This window comes from Salvelinus alpinus, chromosome 6, assembly GCF_045679555.1.
Source record: "Salvelinus alpinus chromosome 6, SLU_Salpinus.1, whole genome shotgun sequence".
Lineage (NCBI taxonomy): Eukaryota > Metazoa > Chordata > Actinopteri > Salmoniformes > Salmonidae > Salvelinus > Salvelinus alpinus.
This window is the reverse complement of record NC_092091.1, coordinates 58,446,590-58,470,659: the sequence shown is the minus strand read 5'-3', so window position 1 is coordinate 58,470,659 and position 24,070 is coordinate 58,446,590. Positions and strand designations below refer to the sequence as shown.

General features: G+C 41.1%; 1 protein-coding gene and 1 pseudogene across 1 annotated transcript; both read left to right on the top strand.

The window, feature by feature from the left end:
• Window positions 1-9,850: 9,850 nt before the first annotated feature.
• LOC139579732 (gastrula zinc finger protein XlCGF8.2DB-like) lies at window positions 9,851-18,798 on the top strand (annotated as a pseudogene).
• A 2,954-nt stretch (window positions 18,799-21,752) lies between these two features.
• On the top strand, window positions 21,753-23,627 carry LOC139578981 (zinc finger protein OZF-like). Its single transcript, XM_071407147.1, has one exon. It carries the CDS (start codon window positions 21,916-21,918, stop codon window positions 23,257-23,259), a length of 1,344 nt encoding a protein of 447 aa, XP_071263248.1. The 5' UTR covers window positions 21,753-21,915; the 3' UTR covers window positions 23,260-23,627.
• The last annotated feature ends 443 nt before the right edge of the window (window positions 23,628-24,070 follow it).

Below are 24,070 nucleotides of genomic sequence, written 5' to 3'. Positions count from 1 at the left end.
TGGAAAGTCTTTTGGACAGGCGGTTGGCAATACCTTGACCATCTATTGACAACAGATAATACAGACAACAAAATATGTTGAAGGTAATCCAATCTATACAGTCAAAAATGACAAAAGCTGCTATTCAATTGCTCTATTACCATCCAACAATAGACCATTAGCAACAGAAACAAATTCAGAAACAGCAAAATAATGTAAAGTAGTATTGTGTTAACTGTCGTGGCTGAATCAGAATTAGTTAGGTAACATATAAGATGTTTTAGATATCTTTATTCTTGTCATTAGGATGTCTTCTTTTGAATTATACTGTTGGCAGTTGAATTTTCCTTTCTCTCTAGGGCTTAGTCACTTGGGGCCCAGAGAGGGGAGAGGTCAGGCTTGTCTTCATATGTCAATGTATCTGTTAAACCATGTGATGCTATGAAGAATATTAGAAGGGGAGGAGGAGGCTTTGAAATGTGTCTGCAACTATTGTATGTCCCCTCTGAGGTTGCCCTTATCCTGACCTAGTATATGACCTAAGAGGCTCACTGTCTTTTCTGAGCTTATCCAGGAGGGGGTGTATTTGAGATGGGGGTATCTAGAATTGACAATTGATATATGCCATTGGATGAGGTAATGTTTTCGTACTAAGTGGTACCAAGAACGAGATTAAAATCTCGTTTTAGGAGACCAAACTGAACGATAATTTATAGCTAATGCTATCTAGCTATGGGATACTCCTCTTTCAAGTAAAAGGTTCTTTGTAATGTTCCTAAGATCTGTTATTCGTCATGTAAGTTGAGAGGGGTGTATCTTTTCTATAAAGGAAACTAAGAATTGTTTTGTAAGCACTCTCAGAGAATTCATTTATAGACACTGAATTGATCTGAGAGTCAAAAAGGGCTATGGTGAAACTCATATATAATTAAAGATGGACTTTATAATATAACTCTGACTTGTGTGTGGTTGGCTCTCATTATTGAGTAATACAGGAAATTACCACGACATAACCCACACAGAAATATCATAGATGTCACGTTCTGACCATAGTTATTTTGTAATTTCTTTGTTTAGTGTGGTCAGGGCGTGAGTTGGGTGGATAATCTATGTTTTGTGTTTCTGTGTTGTATTTCTGTGCTTGGCCTGATATGGTTCTCAATCAGAGGCTTCTGTCAATCCTTGTCCCTGATTGGGAACCATATTTAGGTAGCCTGTTTTGTCTTTTGGTTTGTGAGTGTTTGTCTTCCGTGTCAGTGTTTGTCGCCACACGGTACTGTTTCGTTTGTTCTCATCGTTTATTGTTTTGTTTAGTGTTCTGAGTTTAATGAAAAACATCATCATGAACACTTACCACGCTGCGCTTTGGTCCTCCTCTCTTTCTCCCGAAGACGATCGTTACAATAGAACTGAAAAGCCATGACTTGTTCCTATTGTTGAATATATATGTTACCTGCATATTTTCTCATCAGGCCATAGAAGAACCTCCGTTCTAGCACCAGACTGAAGGTTCCATCCAGACTGGTTGTCAATCTGTTACTCTGCAGTCTGTGGAGTGCAGTCTGGAAGCGACTGCTGGTGGGGGACCATCGATGGAGGATTCTGTTCTTCCTTCCATAGTCTTTAGTTCTAAAGGTTCTAAACACTTTGACCAGGGAGATCAATGATATTCATTGATCTAACAATTGTACTGTTAAAAACTAATTGAGGAAGTACCTCTCGATCTGCACAAGCTGACCAAAAGCTGTTCCATCTCCACTTTCCTGCTGTGCTCTGAAGAAAATGGATTAGACAGGGTATACAATAATGCATGCCAAAAAATAACAACTTGGTTTAGTAAATTTGAAATTAATTACATACATTGCAGTTGTATGTTGCTGGAGCACTGCAACATATCAGCACAGAGTAGGTTTTTTCCTCTCAAGGATGACACTGACATTCCTGACACAATCCCTAATGGTGTCCAGTGTTGTTCCTAAAACATTACAACAGTGACAGATGTGACAACAAATTGTAATCAATACTGAAATTCTATGCTTAGAGAACTGTTAGAATTTCTGCCATTTCCCTTTCTGCCTCTGTTGCAACTTCTGTTGCACAAGAAAGCCTCTATGGGAGAGAGTCTACTGAAACAGAAAAACAGGAAATGTCAGGAACATCACTAGAGTCAACCAGAATCAAGTAAATTAATAATGATTCCAAGAGTACTAAGGTTGCCTCTGGCGCATCTTTTTCCAATGGTGGAGAAAGGCATCAGTCAGGAGGTCAATACGATGGGATGCCGTCTTCTCTTTGGTGGCCTTCCCAAAGTGCCTCAGATATGACCACAGCGTCTCCATCTGCTCCCCATCTGCCAGTCCAGTACCTTCGACAAGTCTTGATTTTTTCATGTAATGTCAGACATGAAGATGAGTTTGTTGTTCTTTCCTCTCATCCTCTCCTTCATCTCTCACAGCAGGTACACTGCATTTGACAAACTACAGAGGAGAAACATCATTATTTGCATACTAAATGAACCAAACACTGCAAGAAATACTTAAATTGAAAATGAAAAACTCATTATTACTGCATCCCATCTTTCACAGTATTTCATGTTCAAGAAGCAGAGGTGTGGACTCCAGTCACAAATATGATGACTTGCAACTCGACTTTGACTTTAACACCAATGACTCGTGACTTGGACTTGAGCCTTATGACTCGACCTGACTTGATGCCATCCCCAAGCCCAAATGTGAAAAAGGATGGTATTAAAAAAAGTGTACAGCGCATCAACTCTTCATTTCACGGATTACAGTTTGAATCGGACAGCAGCCAATCAAAATGTGCCAGCTGAGAAAAAGTTGTGCGTGGCAGTGCAGAGGAACGTCGGCGGGTGAATTCAGATGGAGCCCTTGGAAAGATGATACCCTCAATTATTATTTTCGGATATAAAGACGAAGCTGTATCAACAAAAAACAGATTGCAACTTGCAAAAGATGCGGGAAGAAAATTACAGACGGAAGCGCAACAATTTTCAACTTTGTTCGACATTTGAAGCTGCACAAAGAACGGTAAGTCGTGGCTAATATAGCCGACAGCTATATATTTTATTACTTGACTAGTGTATCATGTAGGCTAGCGTAACATTAAATCATTGAGCCTCCACACAGTCAGTCAGTGCTGGAACGTGATCATTGCACCCAAGATTGAGCTACAACTGGCTAGGCAGTTGGTAGCCTAAATCCTGCCTGATGTTACTGCTATTCCTAAAACCATTGACATACCTTAGCCTACTGTAACCACACAGAGAGAGAGTGAGTGAGTGAGTGAGTGAGTGAGTGAGTGAGTGAGTGAGTGAGTGAGTGAGTGAGTGAGTGAGTGAGTGAGTGAATGAGTGAGTGAGTGAGTGAGTGAGTGAGTGAGTGAGTGAGTGAGTGAGTGAGTGAGTGAGTGAGTGAGTGAGTGAGTGAGTGAGTGAGTGAGTGAGTGAGTGTGTGTGTGTGTGTGTGTGTGTGTGTTAAGGTTGGGCGTTTGTGTACCAGCCTACATCGCCCGATTGCGCCCCATAGCGATCCTCGATAGTTGGATCGATCCTGCCGATCCTCGCCCCATAGCGATCCCCCTCACTATTGGGGGGGGGGGATCTTTCTCATGGCTACCCTTGTATTTCCATGGAAATATAACGTTTATTTGGAAAGTAATAAATATATAGATATTTTTAAAAGCATTCATGATTTGCGTAAATGTAATATACTAACTATCACTCTTGTTAAAAATATGAAATGGTATTACATTTGGTGAAGAGCACATTATGACTTGTTTAGGACTCGAAACTCAAAGTTTAGGACTTGAGACTTGACTTGATTCTTGACGTTCTTGACTTGGGACTTGACTTGGGACTTGAGTGCAAAGACTTGAGACTTACTTGTGACTTGTAAAACAATGACTTGGTCCCACCTCTGTCAAGAAGTGAAGCCGGTGCTCATTCTTGCAGGAAATCCCCAACACGTCTGTCTCGTCCAATTTAGGCGTTATGGGTTTGGACCTGATTGCCCGTTTACAATCCTAGGCAACTCTACACATTTTTTTAAATATCAAGTACAGTACATGTAAAACGTACTGAGCTGTTGCCTGAAGCAGATCACACAGGTGTGCCAGGTCCAGTGCCTAAATGGATGTTGCATGCATAATATTACATTCAACATACACAAAACCAACATGCCGTCTCCAACCTTAAGACCAATGAGTCAAACAGATGAAGTGGAGGGACAACTGCATCATTTAAATATGAATTAGTGACAAGGTTTGATATCATGAGTTCAAATAATTGTGCATAAGATAAGAATGGAAGTTCTCCTTAAAATGCAGTGCATATCACATTCAGGCATAATGTTATCACTTATCAGCTTGGTTTGAAAAGTACTTTTCCTCATGTTTTGGTGGCTCATAACTTGATCCAGACCACTTTTTCCCAGGCAAACCAAACAAATATATCCGCTGCTACCACCACTCTTCCAATGTCCTGTAAAGAGATGTAAAATATACTTTATACTAGAATCAGATTCTAAAAGTGATTACTTAGTGTCCTATGAGGAAAATTGAATGAGAGGCATATGGCCATCAGTGAAACACCACTCTCAAGCTGCAGGCTGGTTATCTGCTTGAGTAGTGAAAAGACAACTGCAGTCTGAGGCTGGCGAGGTGTGCAAGGCCAGAGCATGTACCTGACCAATGAACCTGCCTACGGAGCATGTTACCTGGCCAATGACACTGCTTCCGGCTCATGTACCTGACCAATGACTGCTTCCGGCTCACACTGGCAGAGCTCTACTCGCACATCATGCACTCGGCCTGAAAGTGTGTCAACAACGTAGAAAATGTTGCATTTCACATCACAAAGATAATCAACAAGCTTAAGAAGTTTAGGTTTGGTGAAAAATGTAATGGAAGTAACGTTACCTCTGGATGCATTACAATAAGCCTTGTCCCAGCCATAACAGCCCATAAGACAGAAGCCTATTTCCTGTTTCAGTAGCGTGAAGCAACTTCATACACAAGTATACCTCCTGGACAGGAAGCTAGTCTATCACAATGCCTTACCCCGAATCCATCTGCTTAATGCGGAGTTTCAAGCAGAGATGCATTTTGTCCCACTTTTTAGAATCTTTGGGATGAATAAACTGGGGATCGAACTCAACCTTCCAGTCTCATGGCCGACACTAACCCCAAGGCCACTGAGTGGATTGGTGCGTTATGCTTTAAATAGACAACATCCGTTGCAGATTGTCAACTGCTGAAACTCAGAACGGAGGTTTTAGGTTTTCTCCTTCAATGATTTCACCTTGAAATGAGTTGTTTGAGGACAATCTCTTACTGAAACTGTCTTGTTCACTTTTAATATCTGCAAACCCATGCCTTCTAAGTTGTAAAGGGGTGGCCAGCCACATCATTTGCTTTAAAAGCCTCCCATGACAACAAAAACTATCCCAAAGACTATATCCAGTAATAGACTCTTATTGCTCTAGTTACTATAGTTATGATATCATAACACAGTGACGCTACTACAATTAAGACACAAGCCATAATCAAGGGGTTTACACTGAGTATACCAGACATCAGGAACACCTTCCAAATATTGAGTTGCACCCCCCCACAACATTTTGAAAAACACTAAAAAGGTTATGTCGAGATCACGTTGAAAGGTTTTTGTTTACTGTAAGATATTACTAACAAATGCTTTATTACTTCATCAAATACCCTCAGAAGTCTACTGTGGAGTGAGCACTTATGGCCATCTCTCCACCTACAGTGCCATTTGAAAGCAAATGGAAGGCTCCTTTTAAATTGACCGTCCTAAAGAGGAAGAACGTTCTTGTGCTAAGAACCTTGGCGTGATCCTGGACAACACCCTGTCGTTCTCAACTAACATCAAGGCGGTGACCCGTTCCTGTAGGTTCATGCTCTACAACATTCGCAGAGTACGACCCTGCCTCACGCAGGAAGCGGCGCAGGTCCTAATCCAGGCACTTGTCATCTCCCGTCTGGATTACAGCAACTCGCTGTTGGCTGGGCTCCCTGCCTGTGCCATTAAACTCCTACAACTCATCCAGAACGCCGCAGCCCGTCTGGTGTTCAACTTTCCCAAGTTCTCTCACGTCACCCCGCTCCTCCGCTCTCTCCACTGGCTTCCAGTTGAAGCTCGCATCCGCTACAAGACCATGGTGCTTGCCTACGGAGCTGTGAGGGGAACGGCACCTCCGTACCTTCAGGCTCTGATCAGGCCCTACACCCAAACAAGGGCACTGCGTTCATCCACCTCTGGCCTGCTCGCCTCCCTACCTCTGAGGAAGTACAGTTCCCGCTCAGCCCAGTCAAAACTGTTCGCTGCTCTGGCACCCCAATGGTGGAACAAACTCCCTCACGACGCCAGGTCAGCGGAGTCAATCACCACCTTCCGGAGACACCTGAAACCCCACCTCTTTAAGGAATACCTAGGATAGGATAAAGTAATCCTTCTAACCCCCCCCCCCCCCCTTAAAAGAGTTAGATGCACTATTGTAAAGTGGTTGTTCCACTGGATATCATAAGGTGAATGCACCAATTTGTAAGTCGCTCTGGATAAGAGCGTCTGCTAAATGACTTAAATGTAAATGTAAATGAAGAGATTTGGTTTAGAGTTTTGGCTTGGTTTCAATGATTTAGTCATGGCTAAAAAGCATGACCTGGTGGAAATAAGTAAGTTGTGGGTGGAAATATGTATCAGAGAGACAGATAGGCAGAGAGAGAGAGCCACCACACAGTCAGAGCAAAATATTGTCTCAGCCCCACCATATCATCTCTGGCTCGATCCCACACACAGAGCAGATTGATTTTACTGGGGGGCCATGTTCTCCACATGGATGTTGTGCAGCTGCTCCCTCATTTCTTTCCATACAGCCACAAGCTTCAACAGGAAGAGGAACATAACCAAACATTTACTGACTCACACAGGAGAGAAACCATTTAGCTGTGATGTCTGAGGGAAAAGCTTCTGACTCGAGGAGCCTTACGCATGTGCAGACATACAGGTACTGGAGAGAAACCATTTAGCTGTGGTGACTGCGGGATATTTTTCAGACACAAATCGAAATTGGAGAGTCATATATTGAACATCCACAAATAAAGAAAACAGGATGAACTGGAAAAAAAGAAGGAAAGAAAATTAAGACAGAGGTCTTCTGTCAGGAGATTGGCATAAAAAGGCAGGATATGGACAACTCTTTTAAGAAAGCCAAAGCAACTATGGATCATTCATGTTGTAGATTTCAGAAAAATATGGGTGATTAATTTACGTTTGTACAACGTTCTATGTAGATAAGGTTTGATTTTATGTAATGATCAAACAGTACATAGTATTGTAGGAAAACAACATTCTACACTGTGACGAAACTCACACGGCTGTTGTTCAAAGTATGTTGATGTTTTCATGTTATTTGAAACAAGAATTCCTGGTCGCTTGTATGTCTCTCAGAGCTATGAGAGAACGGTGAGAGTGATCTTATTGATACATTACACATTTGTAATTTCCTGGGAAAAAAATAAACAATCATTGATTCAAGTTCCTGATTAGAAAAAAGGTTTGTAGTGCTGGGCTTAAAACATAAATGTGCACTCCCTGGGGATCCCCCGGGAATGTATTGAGGAACACTGTTCTGTTATTTTCTCTAGAGTCGAGAGTCCTGATGGATTTAATAATGATGGAAACTCCAACCAGCCAAAGCTTTCACCAACCCAATGCTTTGAAATCCATGATGGGGAGTATGCAAGTGCACACTTTGGGACAAGTGTGGAGAGTCGACACAAATGCCTTTTCTCATCTAGAGAACAGTCCGTTATCCACCCTCTTCCTCCGTCCTCTTTCCTCCTTGACCTGGAAACCGATGAGTGGTCGAGATGTCAATTCGTTAGCAGGCGAAATTAAGAGTGTACTCGACTCCTCGATATCCACCTTTCGTTCAAGAGAGTCATTTGTACCCAACCTGAGTCCATCGCGGAAGAGTTTTGAATCAACTTTCCAGTGATTGCACTTCTTAACTTTGACCACTAAAGGGGAGGGGACTATGATCAAATAATTCCCCATCAATCCACCAGTCTTTTTATAACCTATTGTTTTCTACAGTATATCTGTTGATTTTCAAAAAATAGCCATGAAACAGAGCATATGATTTTAAAAAATCCTCATGCTGATGTGGTGAATTGGTGTAGTCTTTGCGTTCCCAATCTAATGAAATTGTGTTAAATTTGTTTTTTAGCATTCACTTGAGTGGGATTTTTATGCCATCGCAAGATAATCGACTCTAGTAGAGGGAGCTGGTAGGAGGAGCTAAAGGAGGACGGGGTCATTGTAATGGCTGGAATGGAATCAATGGAATGGTACCAAATACATCAAACACATGGAAACAACATGTTTGACTCCATTCCATTGATTCTATTCCAGCCATTACATTGAGCCCGTCCTTCTATATCTCATCCCACCAGCCTCCTCTGAACTCTAGTTATTATTATCTCAGTAAGTTCTCTCAAAGGATGTTAATTCTCCTCTGAAAACTGAATAATAACCCATCTGGTTTGAAATACATATTGACACTTTAAAATAAAATGTTTTTAACCTTTATTTAACTAGGCAGATCAGTTAGGAACAAATTATTATTTACAATGACAGCCTACCCCGGCCAAACCTGGACAGCGCTGGGCCAATTGTGCGCCGCCATATGGGACACCCAATTAAGGACGGATGTGACACAGCCTGGATTCAAACCAGGGACTGTAGTGACACCTTGCACTGAGATGCAGTGCCTTAGACCGCTGCGCCACTCGGGAGCCACTTCACTACATTCCTAAAGGAAATAATGTACTTTTTTACTCCATACATTTTCCCTGACACCCAAAAGTACTCTCCAGATTTTGAATGCTTAGCAGGACAGAAAAATTGTCCAATTCACACACTTATCAAGAGAACATCCCTGGTCAACCCTACTACCTGATCTGGAAAACTCACTAAACACAAATGCTTTGTTTGTAAATTATGTATGAGTGTTGGAGTGTGCCCATGGCTATCCGTAAATAAAATAAATAAAATGGTGCCGTCTGGTTTGCTTAATATAAGGAATTTGAAATTATTTATACTTTTACTTTTGACACTTAAGTACATTTGTTCAATTACATTTACTTTTGATACTTAAGTATATTTAAAACCAAATACTTTTAGACTTTTCCTCAAGTAGTATTTTACTGGGTGGCTTTCCCTTTTACTTGAGTCATTTTCTATTAAGGTATCCTTACTTTTACTCAAGTTTGACAATTGGTTACTTTTTCCACCACTGGTTATTTTATGCCCAATAAAGGTATCTCTACAGCCTTTTAATGTTTCAATGTATATGTTACTGTATAACGCATATCATATTATTATATTGATTATTTTAAACATTTTACATGAGCACACTCACATTTCAGTTGAATGCATTCAGTTGTACAACTGACTAGGTATCCCCCTTTCCCTTTCCTTTTCCATAGTAACCTTCCAACCAAATGTTTGTTCTTGTCTATCCCAGCTCACAACTGCTGGGGGCACTGTTATCTGCTTATTGGCTCAACCGCTGACAAACACAAATGAAGAAGACAACACGGTAGTAGAATTGAAGGGACATTTGTTTTGTTTTTACAACAGGCGCATTCCTTGCGTAGACGCAGTGAACTGAATACCGAACTCTCAGTCCTCTGAAGATGGCTAAACTACAGTCTTTGAGTGTGTTTATTAGTGAGCGTTTAATGGTGGCTGCTGTGGAGATTTTTGATGTAGTAGAGAAAGTGGTAATGGAATATCGCGAAGAGATTTCCCGATCTCAACAGGAGAATGACCGGTTTCAGAGACTGCTGCGGGTCACACCCAAGATACACAATATGTAGAATAGACTCCCACCAGTTCTTGTTCGCTGTCTCTGAGGAGGAGGTTACCCCTGAGCAGCAGCACTGTGAGCAGGAGAGCCCCAGTCTGGGACAGGAGGACCCAGAGCCCACACAAATTAAAGAGGAACAGGAGGAAATCGAGACCAGTCAGGATGTAGGACAACGACAAGGGCTGAAGGCTGACATCCTAGAGTTCATATTCATTCCTCCCGATGTTAAAAGTGAATGTGATCAGGAGGATCAACTTCAGTCCTTGACTCTTCCCCAGACGTTGGAGTACAGAGAGAGTGACTCTAAACCAGAGAATCTAAAACATTTTGTCACTGTAACCCACCATGACAATCCCTGTGTCCCTCCAGATAATCAAGAAAATGCCTCCAGCCACAGATCATCCGAAAGCAGTGATCCAGTAGGACTTGACATCAGCCGACCATTGGATCCCAACACAGCACCACGTCCAAAAAACACAAGGGGAACCTAAATGAGCATATAAAGACTCACACTGGAGAGAAACCATTTAGCTGTGGACACTGCGGTATAAGCTTCAATCACAAGGGGATCGTTCACAGGCATATTCTGACTCATACACGAGAGACATTATTTAACTGTGGTGACTGTGAGAAAAGTTTCAAGGAGAAGGGAGACCTACCAAACATATAATGATTCACACGGAAGAGAAACCTTTAAGCTGTGGCGATTGCGGGAAATGCTTCAGACACAGGGTACATCTGTACAGACACATACAGACTCACACACGAGAAACATTATTTAACTGTGGTGACTGCGGGAAAAACTTCAATCGCATAGAGCACTTGAACGTGCATACATTGACTCACACAGGAGAGAAACCATTTAGCTGTGGTGACTGCGGAGAAAGCTTCCGACATAAATACAGGCTTAAAAAGCATATACTGACTCACACGGGAGAAACATTATTTAATTGTTCTGACTGTAGGAAAAGCTTCAGACATAAAGTTAACCTGGACAGTCATATACTGGTATTCCACAAAGAAAGAAATCAGGACGAAAATTTCCCGGGGGGTTGGGTGGCTCTGTTTTTTTATTTTATATCCCTGTTTGTTGAAATATCCACGCTTTTATCTAATAATATCTGGGAATTGATTTGTAATCAAAACAAACAAAAAATTATAATTCCTGAAATAAAGTTAGATTTTTTTTAAAGAAACCATAATTATTCTTTGTTTGTTTTGGAATGTCTATCAGGGTGATGAGATAATGGTGAGATTGATGTTATTTTTATATAAAAGATTGTATACTTCATGCAAAAATAACTAAATAACCAATCATCAAGTCCTTGATTATAAACAGGTCTAGTGTAATAAATATCATTTATTATAACACAAGCATATTTGCTAATACATTGTTATAACTAAACTCTTTCCAAACAGGGTTACTCACAAACTCATAGCAGATACGGAAACCCACACACACCCAGAGACAGATGGCTGACACAGGCCTTTTTCATAAAGACTGATAAGAAAAGTGGTGCCGGGTACTGCATATCACGAGAAACTGAGACACACACATACCCAAGGACAGAGGGCTGACGTAAACCTTTCATAAACACAGATAAGACAGGAACATCTACGCACACACAAAAACTCCTCTTCAGTCTGAACATTTTACAGAGACACACAGAAATGTCAAAATAGGAACATCTACGCACACACCTAATCTCCTGTTTTAGCTGAACATTTCTGAAGACAAAGAACTCTACTCAGAGCCAATGGGACAGTGATACTGGCCTGAAGGAGACCTCGCCCAACTCATCAGAACCAACCAGAGGACCAGAACTTCCAGACTCAACCTACTTTCTGTACTGTATAAAATGTATATGCACTCTGTTATCTGGGCTTTTTTCAGAGAGTTCCATTTGAGCTTGATGAAAGGGTCCGTGCACGCTATTTCAGATATCTTTACCTCTGAATAAATTGCATTTAATTAAACCTCATCCACCCTGTCCAGAGTCTCTACTTCGTCTCAGTTCTCCAGTAAACATGTTTTATCAACAAATGGTAGCAGAGGATGGTTTTCTTCTCTGAATTCGGTCCATAAAAAGTTGATAGAGAAAAGAGACAAGTGAGAGACGGATCAGAAAGGAAGGGTGACCTGTCGAAGGAGCAGCCGGGAATCTAGCTCACCTCAGGAAACTGATCTATAAGGCCTACAAAACAAAGGTAAGCATAAACCTGTTAAATCAAAAATCTGCATATTGTATATTAGGAAAATCCAAATTAAAGATCAGAAGTACTGAGGTTGAGTATGGGTTACTGTCAAATTTATGATAAATGTCTATTGTAAATGTAAAAGTAAACATGTAAAGATATCTGAGATATAGAGAGTCACATAGTCGGGTAGAAGCCGTGAGACTCAGATTCATATAGTCGGGTAGAAGCCGTGAGAATCTAAGTAAATGGGTGTTGTGATAAATCCACATAGTCGGGTAGAAGATAATTGTAACTGACTTGATAAAAAGATTCAGACAGTCGGGTTGAGTGAGAATTCCGTGAGAATCCAAGTCTAGAAAAGGTTCCCCAGACTTAACAACATTTGATTGGTTAAAACACTTGGAAGTTACCTAGGGGGAATCAACAAAATAAAACAAAAATACAAGTTCAGATAGTCGGGCGAATGGTTGACGTGGCACTTAACTAAATGCACTGTGAAGAACTTAACCTGCGATCAATGTGTTAGTGTTGTTATGTAATAAAACTAAATGTGGAAATGTTAATTTGAAATGTTGTGTAAGATTGGCCTTTTCACGAGACTCACTAGTTGATAACTTTTGGGAGGACAGCTGAGTTTTCTTTTGGCCCGTGGTGCAGCCGCCGAGCTGAAAACTGACTTGTATTTGTCCTCTATTGTGATGTTGGTATTTCCATAATTCCTAAAATTGAATTGATAATTATTTTAGCAGCGCTTGAGTTCGTGTATATATTGTTCCCGAAGTGCGATTCTGATACCTTCTGGAAAGTATATAGCAACTCGAAAAACTGAAAAACGCTGATAACTTTTGCAGAATAATTCCTACAATTGAATTAATAATTATTTTAGCAGCGCTTGAGTTCGTTGATATATTGTTCCCGAAGGGCGATTCTGATACCTTCTGGGAAAATATATAACAACTCGAAAAACTGAAAAACGCTGATAACTTTTGCAAAATAATTCCTACAATTGAATTGATAATTATTTTAGCAGCGCTTGAGTTCGTAGATATATTGTTCCCGAAGGGCGATTCTGATACCTTCTGGGAAAATATATGGCAACTCGAAAAACTGAAAAACGCTGATAACTTTTGCAAAATAATTCATATAATTGAATTGATAATTATTTAAGCAGCGCTTGAGTTCGTTGATATATTGTTCCCGAAGGGCGATTCTGATACCTTCTGGGAAAATATATAACAACTCGAAAAACTGAAAAACGCTGATAACTTTTGCAAAATAATTCCTATAATTGAATTGATAATTATTTTAGCAGCGCTTGAGTTCGTAGATATATTGTTCCAGAAGGGCGATTCTGATACCTTCTGGGAAAATATATAACAACTCGATTAACAAAATCTGTTTAACAGTAATAACTGCTGTAAATAATTCTTTGTGTACGAGTGTGGGGCACCAGAGATAAGTCGGTGTCAGCACCGAGAATACATTGCTGGCCTCGGCCAGTGACGGGCTAAGTGCACTAAGATAGTCAAACCTGATCCTGAAATTTACCATGGCAGCCGCTAATGGCCCAAAACTAGAGTTCAATGAATACCTAGAACAAAAAATACAGGACAGGGCAGGGGGAAAGGAACAATATAAATGTACAGGCCCCAATCTCAAGACCTCGTGGGAGGGCCAATCAGACTTTGAAGGCTAAGATAGATGTGTGGTACACCAAGAGAGGGAGGTCATATGCCCGCTCTTGATGTACAACAAATCACAAGGTCCAATGGCAGGGTATAAAGTATTTACATGTGAAGGCACTTGTGTAAAGATATCTGCCATTTATTCTGATATATCTTAGAAACGGGGCTAGTTGCAACTAGGAGTATCCGTAAGATAAGTGAGAAGTAATGACACATCTTAGAAATGGGGCTAGTTGCTAGAACTAGGAGTATCCATAAGATTGAAGTGTCTGTTCAAGTTTGTATCAGTGTCCGGGACTAGAAGTTAGTGTAAGTTGAAGATGTAAGTTGTTGGCAACCGCGTACACGCCTCGGACACCCTTCTAGGTAGCATCGGAATTAAACTGAGCTTGATCATTCGGGAGCTCGTGCTGAATTGGCAAATCCGGGTCAGGTTAATAACTATTTTTTAACTGGTCGCCGCTCGGTACCTAAGTCCAAGCCTGAGCTTTAATGTGGTGAGGACTTAATCCTCTTGGCCATGTTTTAAATTCTTGTGACAGGTATAACTATGTGATTATGTTTTGTTTGTAGTAAACGTTTGGGTTAAGGGGATTTACATGTTCCCAGAGACAAGGTATCTTAAAGGGGCACACTCATATATGGAATATTCAGAGTTTTATTTTCTGAGTTTTAATTAGACAAGGAAATGTTTAATTTTTAAAGATAAGGGGTTCTTTAATAGGTCTAGACATGGTATGGAACACGAATGTAAGGGGGTGTTGTAACCTTTGACCTGCATCATGGCTGTCTCTTGAAGTCTGATCAGCTTCGGGGGATGGTCATGTAGATAAAGCATTTGTGGTCATTTGGTATACTGGTTTTGAGGTAAATTAATATGTAAGGACTCTAGAAATTGCCACCATAGACATGTTTTTCTAAAAATCCATGAGTTTAGATGAAGCCAAACAGTGAGACATTTAGTTAAAATTTGGAAACAAAACAGTTGTTACAGACAGATAAGGGAAAGGGCAGACAGACAGGCCCTCCCTACACTGCTGAGACCTTGAAGGTTTGAGAGCAGAGAGGGGAGTTTCGGAAGGGGCGCCAGGACATGGATAACAGAATGGGTAGATAACAGTTACTGAATGGAGACATGAAAGGGGCGCTCCTACATGATAATGTAGAACATAAGAATATTTTACTATTCTTACCTAAGTCATTATTTAGAATAGGTAAGGTTGTTACCTGGCTAGAGCCAGGTATCAAGAGGGGGATGGGTACATTGTGGTCTAGGATAGGATGGGGCCTATTGGATAATAAACTAATTATAAAAATAAAAAAATAATAATAATAATTATAGCTAACAAATAGGTATAGAAGTTAAATATATAATCAGATAAAACAAATGAGAAACTGGTGGTTAACCAAACCTGTATGTCCAGGATTTTATGCGTTACAGATGAATTAAAGGAGAAGGTGATTCACTCGACCTGGGGGCATATCGCACTTGGAGGGTGAGACACACTGACACTGCCGAATGATCACAGAGTTAAGGAGAAGAACTGATGCTAATAAAGCTCAGGGGTCAACTCCTTAATGAAGAATTCCCTGACCCCGACCTTTCCTCACTGTGTACGTTCATAGAAGTGAAAGTGTTGCTTGGTCTCTAGCTGATGATGTGTTCTCTGGGAGAGGATGGGGTTTTACAGGACTGCTTGTGGTCCTGAGCTGTCTGTTTAGGATACGATGGGGATGTTACCATCACGGTGCTGCCAGAACCACCACCAGTTCCAACGGACCAGGGTTCAGCCGGCCTCCTCCACCACTTCAAGACCAAGTCCCACACCACCACCTAAGCTCTCCAATCTGGGACAGGTAATAAATGTAAAAGACATCTCAGATAGTGAACAATTGGGGACTGAAACTGGTTATGAGGAAAGGGAGAATATGTGGTTGGCCTGCAAAACAATAAATAGAAAGGACTGTGTCGTATGTGGACATGCCAGACCTATTCTGGCTGCTCACCCATTTGCCCTAAGTAATGGGGAAGGTTGGATGTGCATATTGGAAAGTTTAAGCCAAATTCAACCCTGTGTAAAACTCTGAGTCTTGTGTTCCCAGAAGTCCCTCCCCAGAAGACACCATGGGGGGTTAAGGCATATGGGGGATATTACAGCTGTAACACTGGTACAGGTAGGGGTATAGACTATGGGAGGCTCCCTACTGCTACCTGCATCACCAATGCCACTATTAACTGGAGGTGTTGCTGATGTATGGTGGATGTGTGGACCTGCCAGGCGATTGACCCCATTTTGAAAGGAGATTGTCAGGGCACATGTGCTTTGGCCAGTCTGATAACACCATTGCCTATTATTGAGGTTACAGCTGACCAACTTCTGAGAGCTGCACATGACACAGAGGCTCGGAACCAACCCAGGAGATGGCAGAGCCGTGACGCTCCTTGGTCCGAGGGTACAGATAACATCCACACCAACCTGTTGGGGGTCCCAATAGGGGTCCCCCCACGAATTCCAGGCATTAAACAGAAATGATGGTCTGTGGCATCTGATGCCCACCATTGGCCCAGCTATTGGTGATACTAAACAAAATGCCTGGATCAATTATCTTTAATATAATCAACAATGATTTGTCAACTACACCCACACTGCACTTAGGGGGATGGCTGAACAATTGGATGCCACCTCTCGAACTGCTAGACAGAATAGGCTAGCACTAGACATGATACTGGCCAACCAGGGAGGTGTATGTAAAATGATTGGAGAACAGTGTTGCACGTTTGTCCCTAACAATACTAGTCCGGATGGGAGCATTTCAAAAAGCTCTGAGTGGGTTGGCAAGGTTATCGGTGGAGATGGAGGGTCTTGCAGGTGTGGAGGAGAGTGGACTGTTCCCCTGGCTGGGTGGTTGGTTTGGTAAGTGCACTACAATGATGGATACTGGCACTACAATGATGGTTACTGGATTTCTGACTCTAGTTGTTGTTTTTCTTATGCTCATGTGCTGTGCTACCTGTATCATACCTTGTTTGAAGAAGTCTGTTACAGATGGGGCAAGGACCTCTGGTATGATGCCGTTGCTTGATGCTCCAGTTGGAGAGGCTGATACGGAATCAAGCTTTCGCAGGAGAGTGGGCCTGACAGAGGAGGACCCTTGGTTTGCTGTAGTAGAGGTTGTCGAATGAATAAAAAGTGATGTTTGTCCTCCCTGTTGTGAAGGTTTGAAGTTCCCGGGTGGCGACGAGCCCACCTGGTACAGGTTGTATAGAGGGATGGACCTGAGGGTTTAACATTTTCTCATTTTTTGGTTAAAAAATTAGGTAATTGGACTCAACAAGGTTTCGAGGCGGTCCATGGACAATTGGCAGCTACATCCCTGATGGCATTCCAAAATAGAATCGCGGTGGATATGTTGTTGGCTGAACGCGGAGGTGTTTGTGCCATGTTCGGGGAGCAATGTTGTACTTTCATTCCCAATAACACAGCAACTGATGGTAGTCTTACTGTTGCCTTAGAGGGTCTTCGTACACTTAATGAGAAGATGAAGCACCACTCCGGGGTTGACACCTCTATGTGGGACTCTTGGATGGATGCGTTTGGGAAATATAAGATGCTTGTTTCCTCCATACTGGTATCTATATCTGTCTTCACTGCGATACTGGTGCTTTGTGGATGCTGCTGCATTCCATGTATTCGAACGCTGACCACTAGGATCATAACTACTGCTATTGATCCCAACCAGGCAGAGAAGGGACAGATGTTTCCTATGCTTGCCCTGGAGGATGCTGAGCCAGGCTATTGGACTGATGACTAATTAAACGCCATTCTTAGTTTATGTCACGTCTCTTTGGAGACGTGAAGAGAGGGAATCAAAACTTTCTCTCTGAGAAAGTTTCCCTGGTTGTTTACTTTTGCTTTTCTTACTTTTACCTAGTTTATGTCACGTCTCTTTGGAGACGTGAAGAGAGGGAATTAAAACTTTCTCTCTGAGAAAGTTTCCCTGGTTGTTTACTTTTGCTTTTCTTACTTTTACCTAGTTTATGTCACGTCTCTTTGGAGACGTGAAGAGAGGGAATTAAAACTTTCTCTCTGAGAAAGTTTCCCTGGTTGTTTACTTTTGTTTTTCTTACTTTTACCTAGTTTATGTCACGTCTCTTTGGAGACGTGAAGAGAGGGAATCAAAACTTTCTCTCTGAGAAAGTTTCCCTGGTTGTTTACTTTTGCTTTTCTTACTTTTACCTAGTTTATGTCACGTCTCTTTGGAGACGTGAAGAGAGGGAATTAAAACTTTCTCTCTGAGAAAGTTTCCCTGGTTGTTTACTTTTGCTTTTCTTACTTTTACCTAGTTTATGTCACGTCTCTTTGGAGACGTGAAGAGAGGGATTTGTAATAAATATCATTTATTATAACACAAGCATATTTGCTAATACATTGTTATAACTAAACTCTTTCCAAACAGGGTTACTCACAAACTCATAGCAGATACGGAAACCCACACACACCCAGAGACAGATGGCTGACACAGGCCTTTTTCATAAAGACTGATAAGAAAAGTGGTGCCGGGTACTGCATATCACGAGAAACTGAGACACACACATACCCAAGGACAGAGGGCTGACGTAAACCTTTCATAAACACAGATAAGACAGGAACATCTACGCACACACAAAAACTCCTCTTCAGTCTGAACATTTTACAGAGACACACAGAAATGTCAAAATAGGAACATCTACGCACACACCTAATCTCCTGTTTTAGCTGAACATTTCTGAAGACAAAGAACTCTACTCAGAGCCAATGGGACAGTGATACTGGCCTGAAGGAGACCTCGCCCAACTCATCAGAACCAACCAGAGGACCAGAACTTCCAGACTCAACCTACTTTCTGTACTGTATAAAATGTATATGCACTCTGTTATCTGGGCTTTTTTCAGAGAGTTCCATTTGAGCTTGATGAAAGGGTCCGTGCACGCTATTTCAGATATCTTTACCTCTGAATAAATTGCATTTAATTAAACCTCATCCACCCTGTCCAGAGTCTCTACTTCGTCTCAGTTCTCCAGTAAACATGTTTTATCAACACTAGTGCTTGGCTAAAACAAAAATTTGCACTCATGTACCAGCAATTCACACTCCTTGCATATCTTTACCATAACCAGGGTGCTGTGACCAAAGGAATCTCCCAGCAATCCACCGGTCATTTTATGACTCGTGGTATCTGTTGATTTACAAAGAAATAACGATGAAACGGCCAACATTGATTACTTTTCCTCCTTATGATGGTGCTGTGGCAAATGTGTGTAATATTAACATTCCTAATGTAATAAAATCATGTTTATAACATTTTTCATCAGGTTCACTTGTGTGCTATCACAAGGTTAATCTCGCGTGAACAGATCTACGTAAACATAACTGGAACCATAGAATCTGTCGGTAATTAATGGGATGCGTGGGATAACTAGCAACAACAGTTCCCATGGTTGGGTTTGTCGTCACTATTTTTTTTTGATAAATCACAATTTCGCGGATGTTAGCATCTTTCGAAATTCAGCCCGTAACTTGCAAAAAGAGGTTGAAGCTCCTCGTTCCGGTTCCGCTCCTCATTCTAGAATCTCCTCATCTCTTCTTTTAACACGTATGGACCCAGAACTTAATCAAGCAGCTGACCAATTACATTTATCTTTAGTTCTGGGTTAAAAGAGATTATCACAACAAAATCAACTCTAGTTATTATTACCTCAGTAAATTCTCCAAAAGGATGTTAATTATCCTCTGAACCCATCTGGTTTGTTTGATCTACAGAATGATACAGTAGCATCGTCTGTTATTATAAGTCTGTTAATGTTATGCCCAATCATTTTGCATTTGTACTGCAACTGCACTGCCTAACATTTATTAATCTGAACTGTTACTGTATACTGGATTTATTATATTGATTCCGTTAAACATTTTACACGGTCACAACCCAATACCAGTGGTCACCAACCTTTTCTGAGTCAAGATCACTTTCTGAGTCAAAATACAAGCCGAGATCTACCTCTCAGATTTTTTCTTTAACATGACTTAAAGAATGTAAGCCTATGCAACATTAACATATTAAAAACAGTACCGTAGCAATGAGGTTTGTGCAGTAGGCTATTGGCCCAATACAATATCACCGCATATTGGCTTTGCTTGAATTGACGTGCCAATACATTGTTGTTCGGACCATTTAAAAACAAATATATATATTTAAAAAAATGGAGGTAAGCTACATGATCACACCGGTAATAGATCAGTTGTTGTATTTCTTGTGAGGCACACTTGAGTGAGCATACATTTAAATCATTTGATTTTTATTTTACTGGGCTGATTTTGCCTGCATCTGAGGGTCCGCCTCTCAACATCCCTCAACTCTCCCTTTCCTCCGCTGAGACTGACCAAAAAGGGACACCGTCTTCCAGCTGATGGCGAAACTCAAGTCGCACCACATTATTTCTGCCTCGTGCACAAATTTATGTTGTTACTCCTATAAACATAAAAAGTAAAATATTGCTGGATATAAAAAAAGACACAAGGCACTAATAACACCAACGTATTACACTTATTACACACTGTCCTACTCATTCATTACAGCTGCAGTGCTGGTTGTAGCGCGAGTGCAAGTACAAAGAAGGCACATTTTATGGCTTATAAAAGGGTGGAATTAAACGTGTTGGCAGTGCTGAGTACAAACTTAAACATGAACTCACTCGTAGAAACAGCAGCTCTCTGTTGTATTCGTTGAGAGTTTATATCTAGTCATGGTTTTATACGTTTTGATATCTCACAGTATCAACTTTGCTTTAGATTTCTTTTACGCCTGCTATGTTACTGCAGATATGGTAATCTGAGCCGTCCGATTGGCCAGTGATAGGCCTATAGTGTATTTGATTTGCTCTCCGGACCTGCCGGGAAGGCAGAGTTTGTACCTTCAGACACATGAAATGGGAACACTTTGCCTACCCGGCGCACAGGGCAGCTGAATCGGGTGCACCTACAGCCAACAGCGTGATAATAAATAAATACAAATAGGAACGCAAGGCTTTATCGTTTTTACAGAAATGTTTGGAGATTGACTAAGAATGCCTTGGAGATCAACCAGTTGATTGCAATAGACCGGTTGGTGACCACTGCCCTATAGAGTACCACAGTATGAGTCATAGTACCCATAAAACCTAGCAGTCAAACAATTTAATAGTTTTTCCACCTTACATTTTTCCATAGGGGATTTTAGAAACACAAAATAAGGGCTGTGTTTCGTGTCGGCTTACCCTGGTGTGACGTTTTGATAACTGTGTAAATCTTTCTAGGACAAGGTGATTTTTATCAATATATTCACTTGTATTTACCCCTAAAAAATGTAATTCTAATTAGCTGCAAATGCGCTATCATAAAGAACTACAAATGCCATGATGATATGGACGAGACTGACGAATTGAGGCAAAGGTAAGAATCTCTGGATTAACTATCTAATGTTAGCTAAATTTAGTGATGAATAAATTGGCAACATTTCTTTAAATTGAATATTCTTTGAAATGTCTTGTGCAAGTTTTCAATTGACACAATAGCTGTTAGCAAAGATGTCAGCTAGAGATGACGTGCAGGAGCTTGCAGGGATTTGTAGTCTTGCATAATGTCTACTTTGATGTTAATGAAGTGTTTTTTCAAATCAGAGTAAATAGAGCCGAATATATTGTTAAAAGTCCCCTTGTCCGGGAGAGATTTACACGGTTATCAAAACGTCACGCTAGGGTAAGCCTACACAAAACACAGCCCCTATTTTAAGTGCTTCTAAAATTCCCTATGGGACAAATGAATGATGGAAAACGATTGGAACCATTTCACTGTTTGATCGTTAGGTTTCATGGGTATTATAGACTTAGGCCGTGGGGCTCTATACAGTTATTGGATCACACTCACCATATCACCTATTGCAGCTCAGAACTCCATCCAGCTGGTGGCGCTATTTTCCTTTTCTGGGCTCGGCACTCACTGAAAAAAAAAGAGAGAAGAAAACACGGAAATCGATTTGGAAGCGAGTTTGTTTTGATATCGAACAGTCATTGTGTCGACCAAGGAAGACACGAAACTTAATACCGAATTCGCAGTCTTCTGAAAATGGCGAAACTACAGTCTTTGAGTGTATTTGTTAATGAACGTTTAACAGTGGCTGCTGTGGAGATTTTTGACGTTGTAGAGAAAGTGGTAGCCAAGTACCAGGAGGAAATTTCCCGATCTAAAGAGGAGAATGACCAGCTACGGAGACTTCTGCGGATCACAACAGAGATAAAAGAGGAGGAAACCCCTGAGCAGCAGCACTGTGAGCAGGAGTGGAGCCCCAGTTTGATGCAGGAGAAACCAGAACCCATACAGATTAAAGAGGAACAGGAGGAAATCTGGACCAGTCAGGAGGTAGGGAAGCTTCAAGGCCTGGAGGCGGACACCATAGAGTTCATATTCACTCCTCCTTGTGTGAAAAGTGAATGTGATCTTCCCCAAACCCAGACTGTGGATGACAGAGGGAGTGACTTTAAACTGTTGGATCGCAACCCTTTTGGCACTGTGACTCACATAAAGGGTCTTGACATTTCGTGTAACCCTCCAGATAATGAAGGTAATACCTCCAGCCACAGCTCAGCCATAAGCAGCGACCCGTTAGAACTTGACAGCAGCCCACCTTTGAGGAAACATACAAAAACCAGCACCACGTCTAAAAAAACTCATTGCTGCCTTGACTGTGGCAAATGCTTCACTCAGGTTGGCCGACTGAAGATGCACTCGAGGATTCATTCAGAGGCGAAACCATTTAGCTGTGGAGACTGTGGGAACAGATTTCAGCTGAAAGGAGAACTAACCAAACATATAGTGATTCACACTGGAGAAAAACCATTTAACTGTGGAGACTGTGGAAAAAGTTTCAATCGCAAGCTTACCCTTAACAGGCATATACTGCTTGTCCACAAAGAAGGAACACAGTACGAAAATGGAAAGAATAAAGGGGAGAAACCATTTTGTTGTGGTGACTGCGGGAAAAGTTTCACTCGTAGGCAGACCCTGAACAGACATAAAATGATTCACACAGGAGAAAAACCATTTCATTGTGGATTTTGTGGGAAAGGCTTCAATCGCAAGGAGACCCTCATTGATCATATCCAGAATCACACAGGAGAAAAACCATTTAGCTGTGGTGACTGCGGGAAAAGCTTCAACAGGAAGAGGAACCTAACTTCTCATTTACTGACTCACACGGAAGAGAAACCATTTAGCTGTGGTGACTGTGGGAAAAGCTTCAAGCAAAAGAGTGACTTAACCAAACATATAATGATTCACATGGAAGAGAAACCATTTAAGTGTGGAGAATGTGGAAAAAGCTTCAATTACAAGGTTAACCTCAACAGGCATATGCTGTTCATCCACAAAGAAAGAAAACAGGAAGATAGTGGAAAGAAGAAAGGCAATTAAGACACAGAGATCTTCTGTCAGGAGATGAGAATAAGAAGCAGGATATGGACAAGACTGTTAAGAAAGCAAAGCAGCTCTGGATCATTCATCTTGTAGGTTTCAAATACATTGATATGTGATTCCATCTACTTTTGTAAAATGTTCTTCTATGTTAATCATATTTGCTTTTATTTGAATAATGATCAAACAGTACAGTACAGGCTGTTGTTCAAAGTATGGTGTGGATGTTTTCACGTTGTTAGAAACAGCAGTTTCCCGGTCTCTTAAGGCGATGAGAGAATGGTGAGACTGACGTTATTGATACGTTCAACATTTTGTAAAACATTTTTAAAAACTACTAATGAACTAATAAAACATTTTATTATGAACATGTATTATAGTGCTGCACTAAAACAAAAATGTGCCCTCGCTGTGGGTCCCCCAGGAATGAATTTAGGACCACTGTTCTATTACGTTCTCGAGTCTAGATTTAGAGGCCCAATGTAGCCGTTTTTATCTCAATATCAAATCATTTCTGCGTAACAACTAAGTACCTTACTGTTATTGTTTTCAATTAAAATGGTCAAATAGAAACAAAAATAGCTTCTTAGCAAAGAGCAGTTTCTCAGGCATGAATTTTTGCTAGGACTGTGTGGGAGTGATCTGAGTGGGGAGGGGAAAACTGAAAAACAAACTGTTGGCAGAAAGGTTTAGAAATCTCTTTCTTATTGGTCTATTAACTAGTGATGTCACTAGGCAGGCCAAAACTCCATCCCACCAAAACAGGCTGAAATTTCAGCCAATGTTTTCAAACAGCTTTTACACTAAAAGG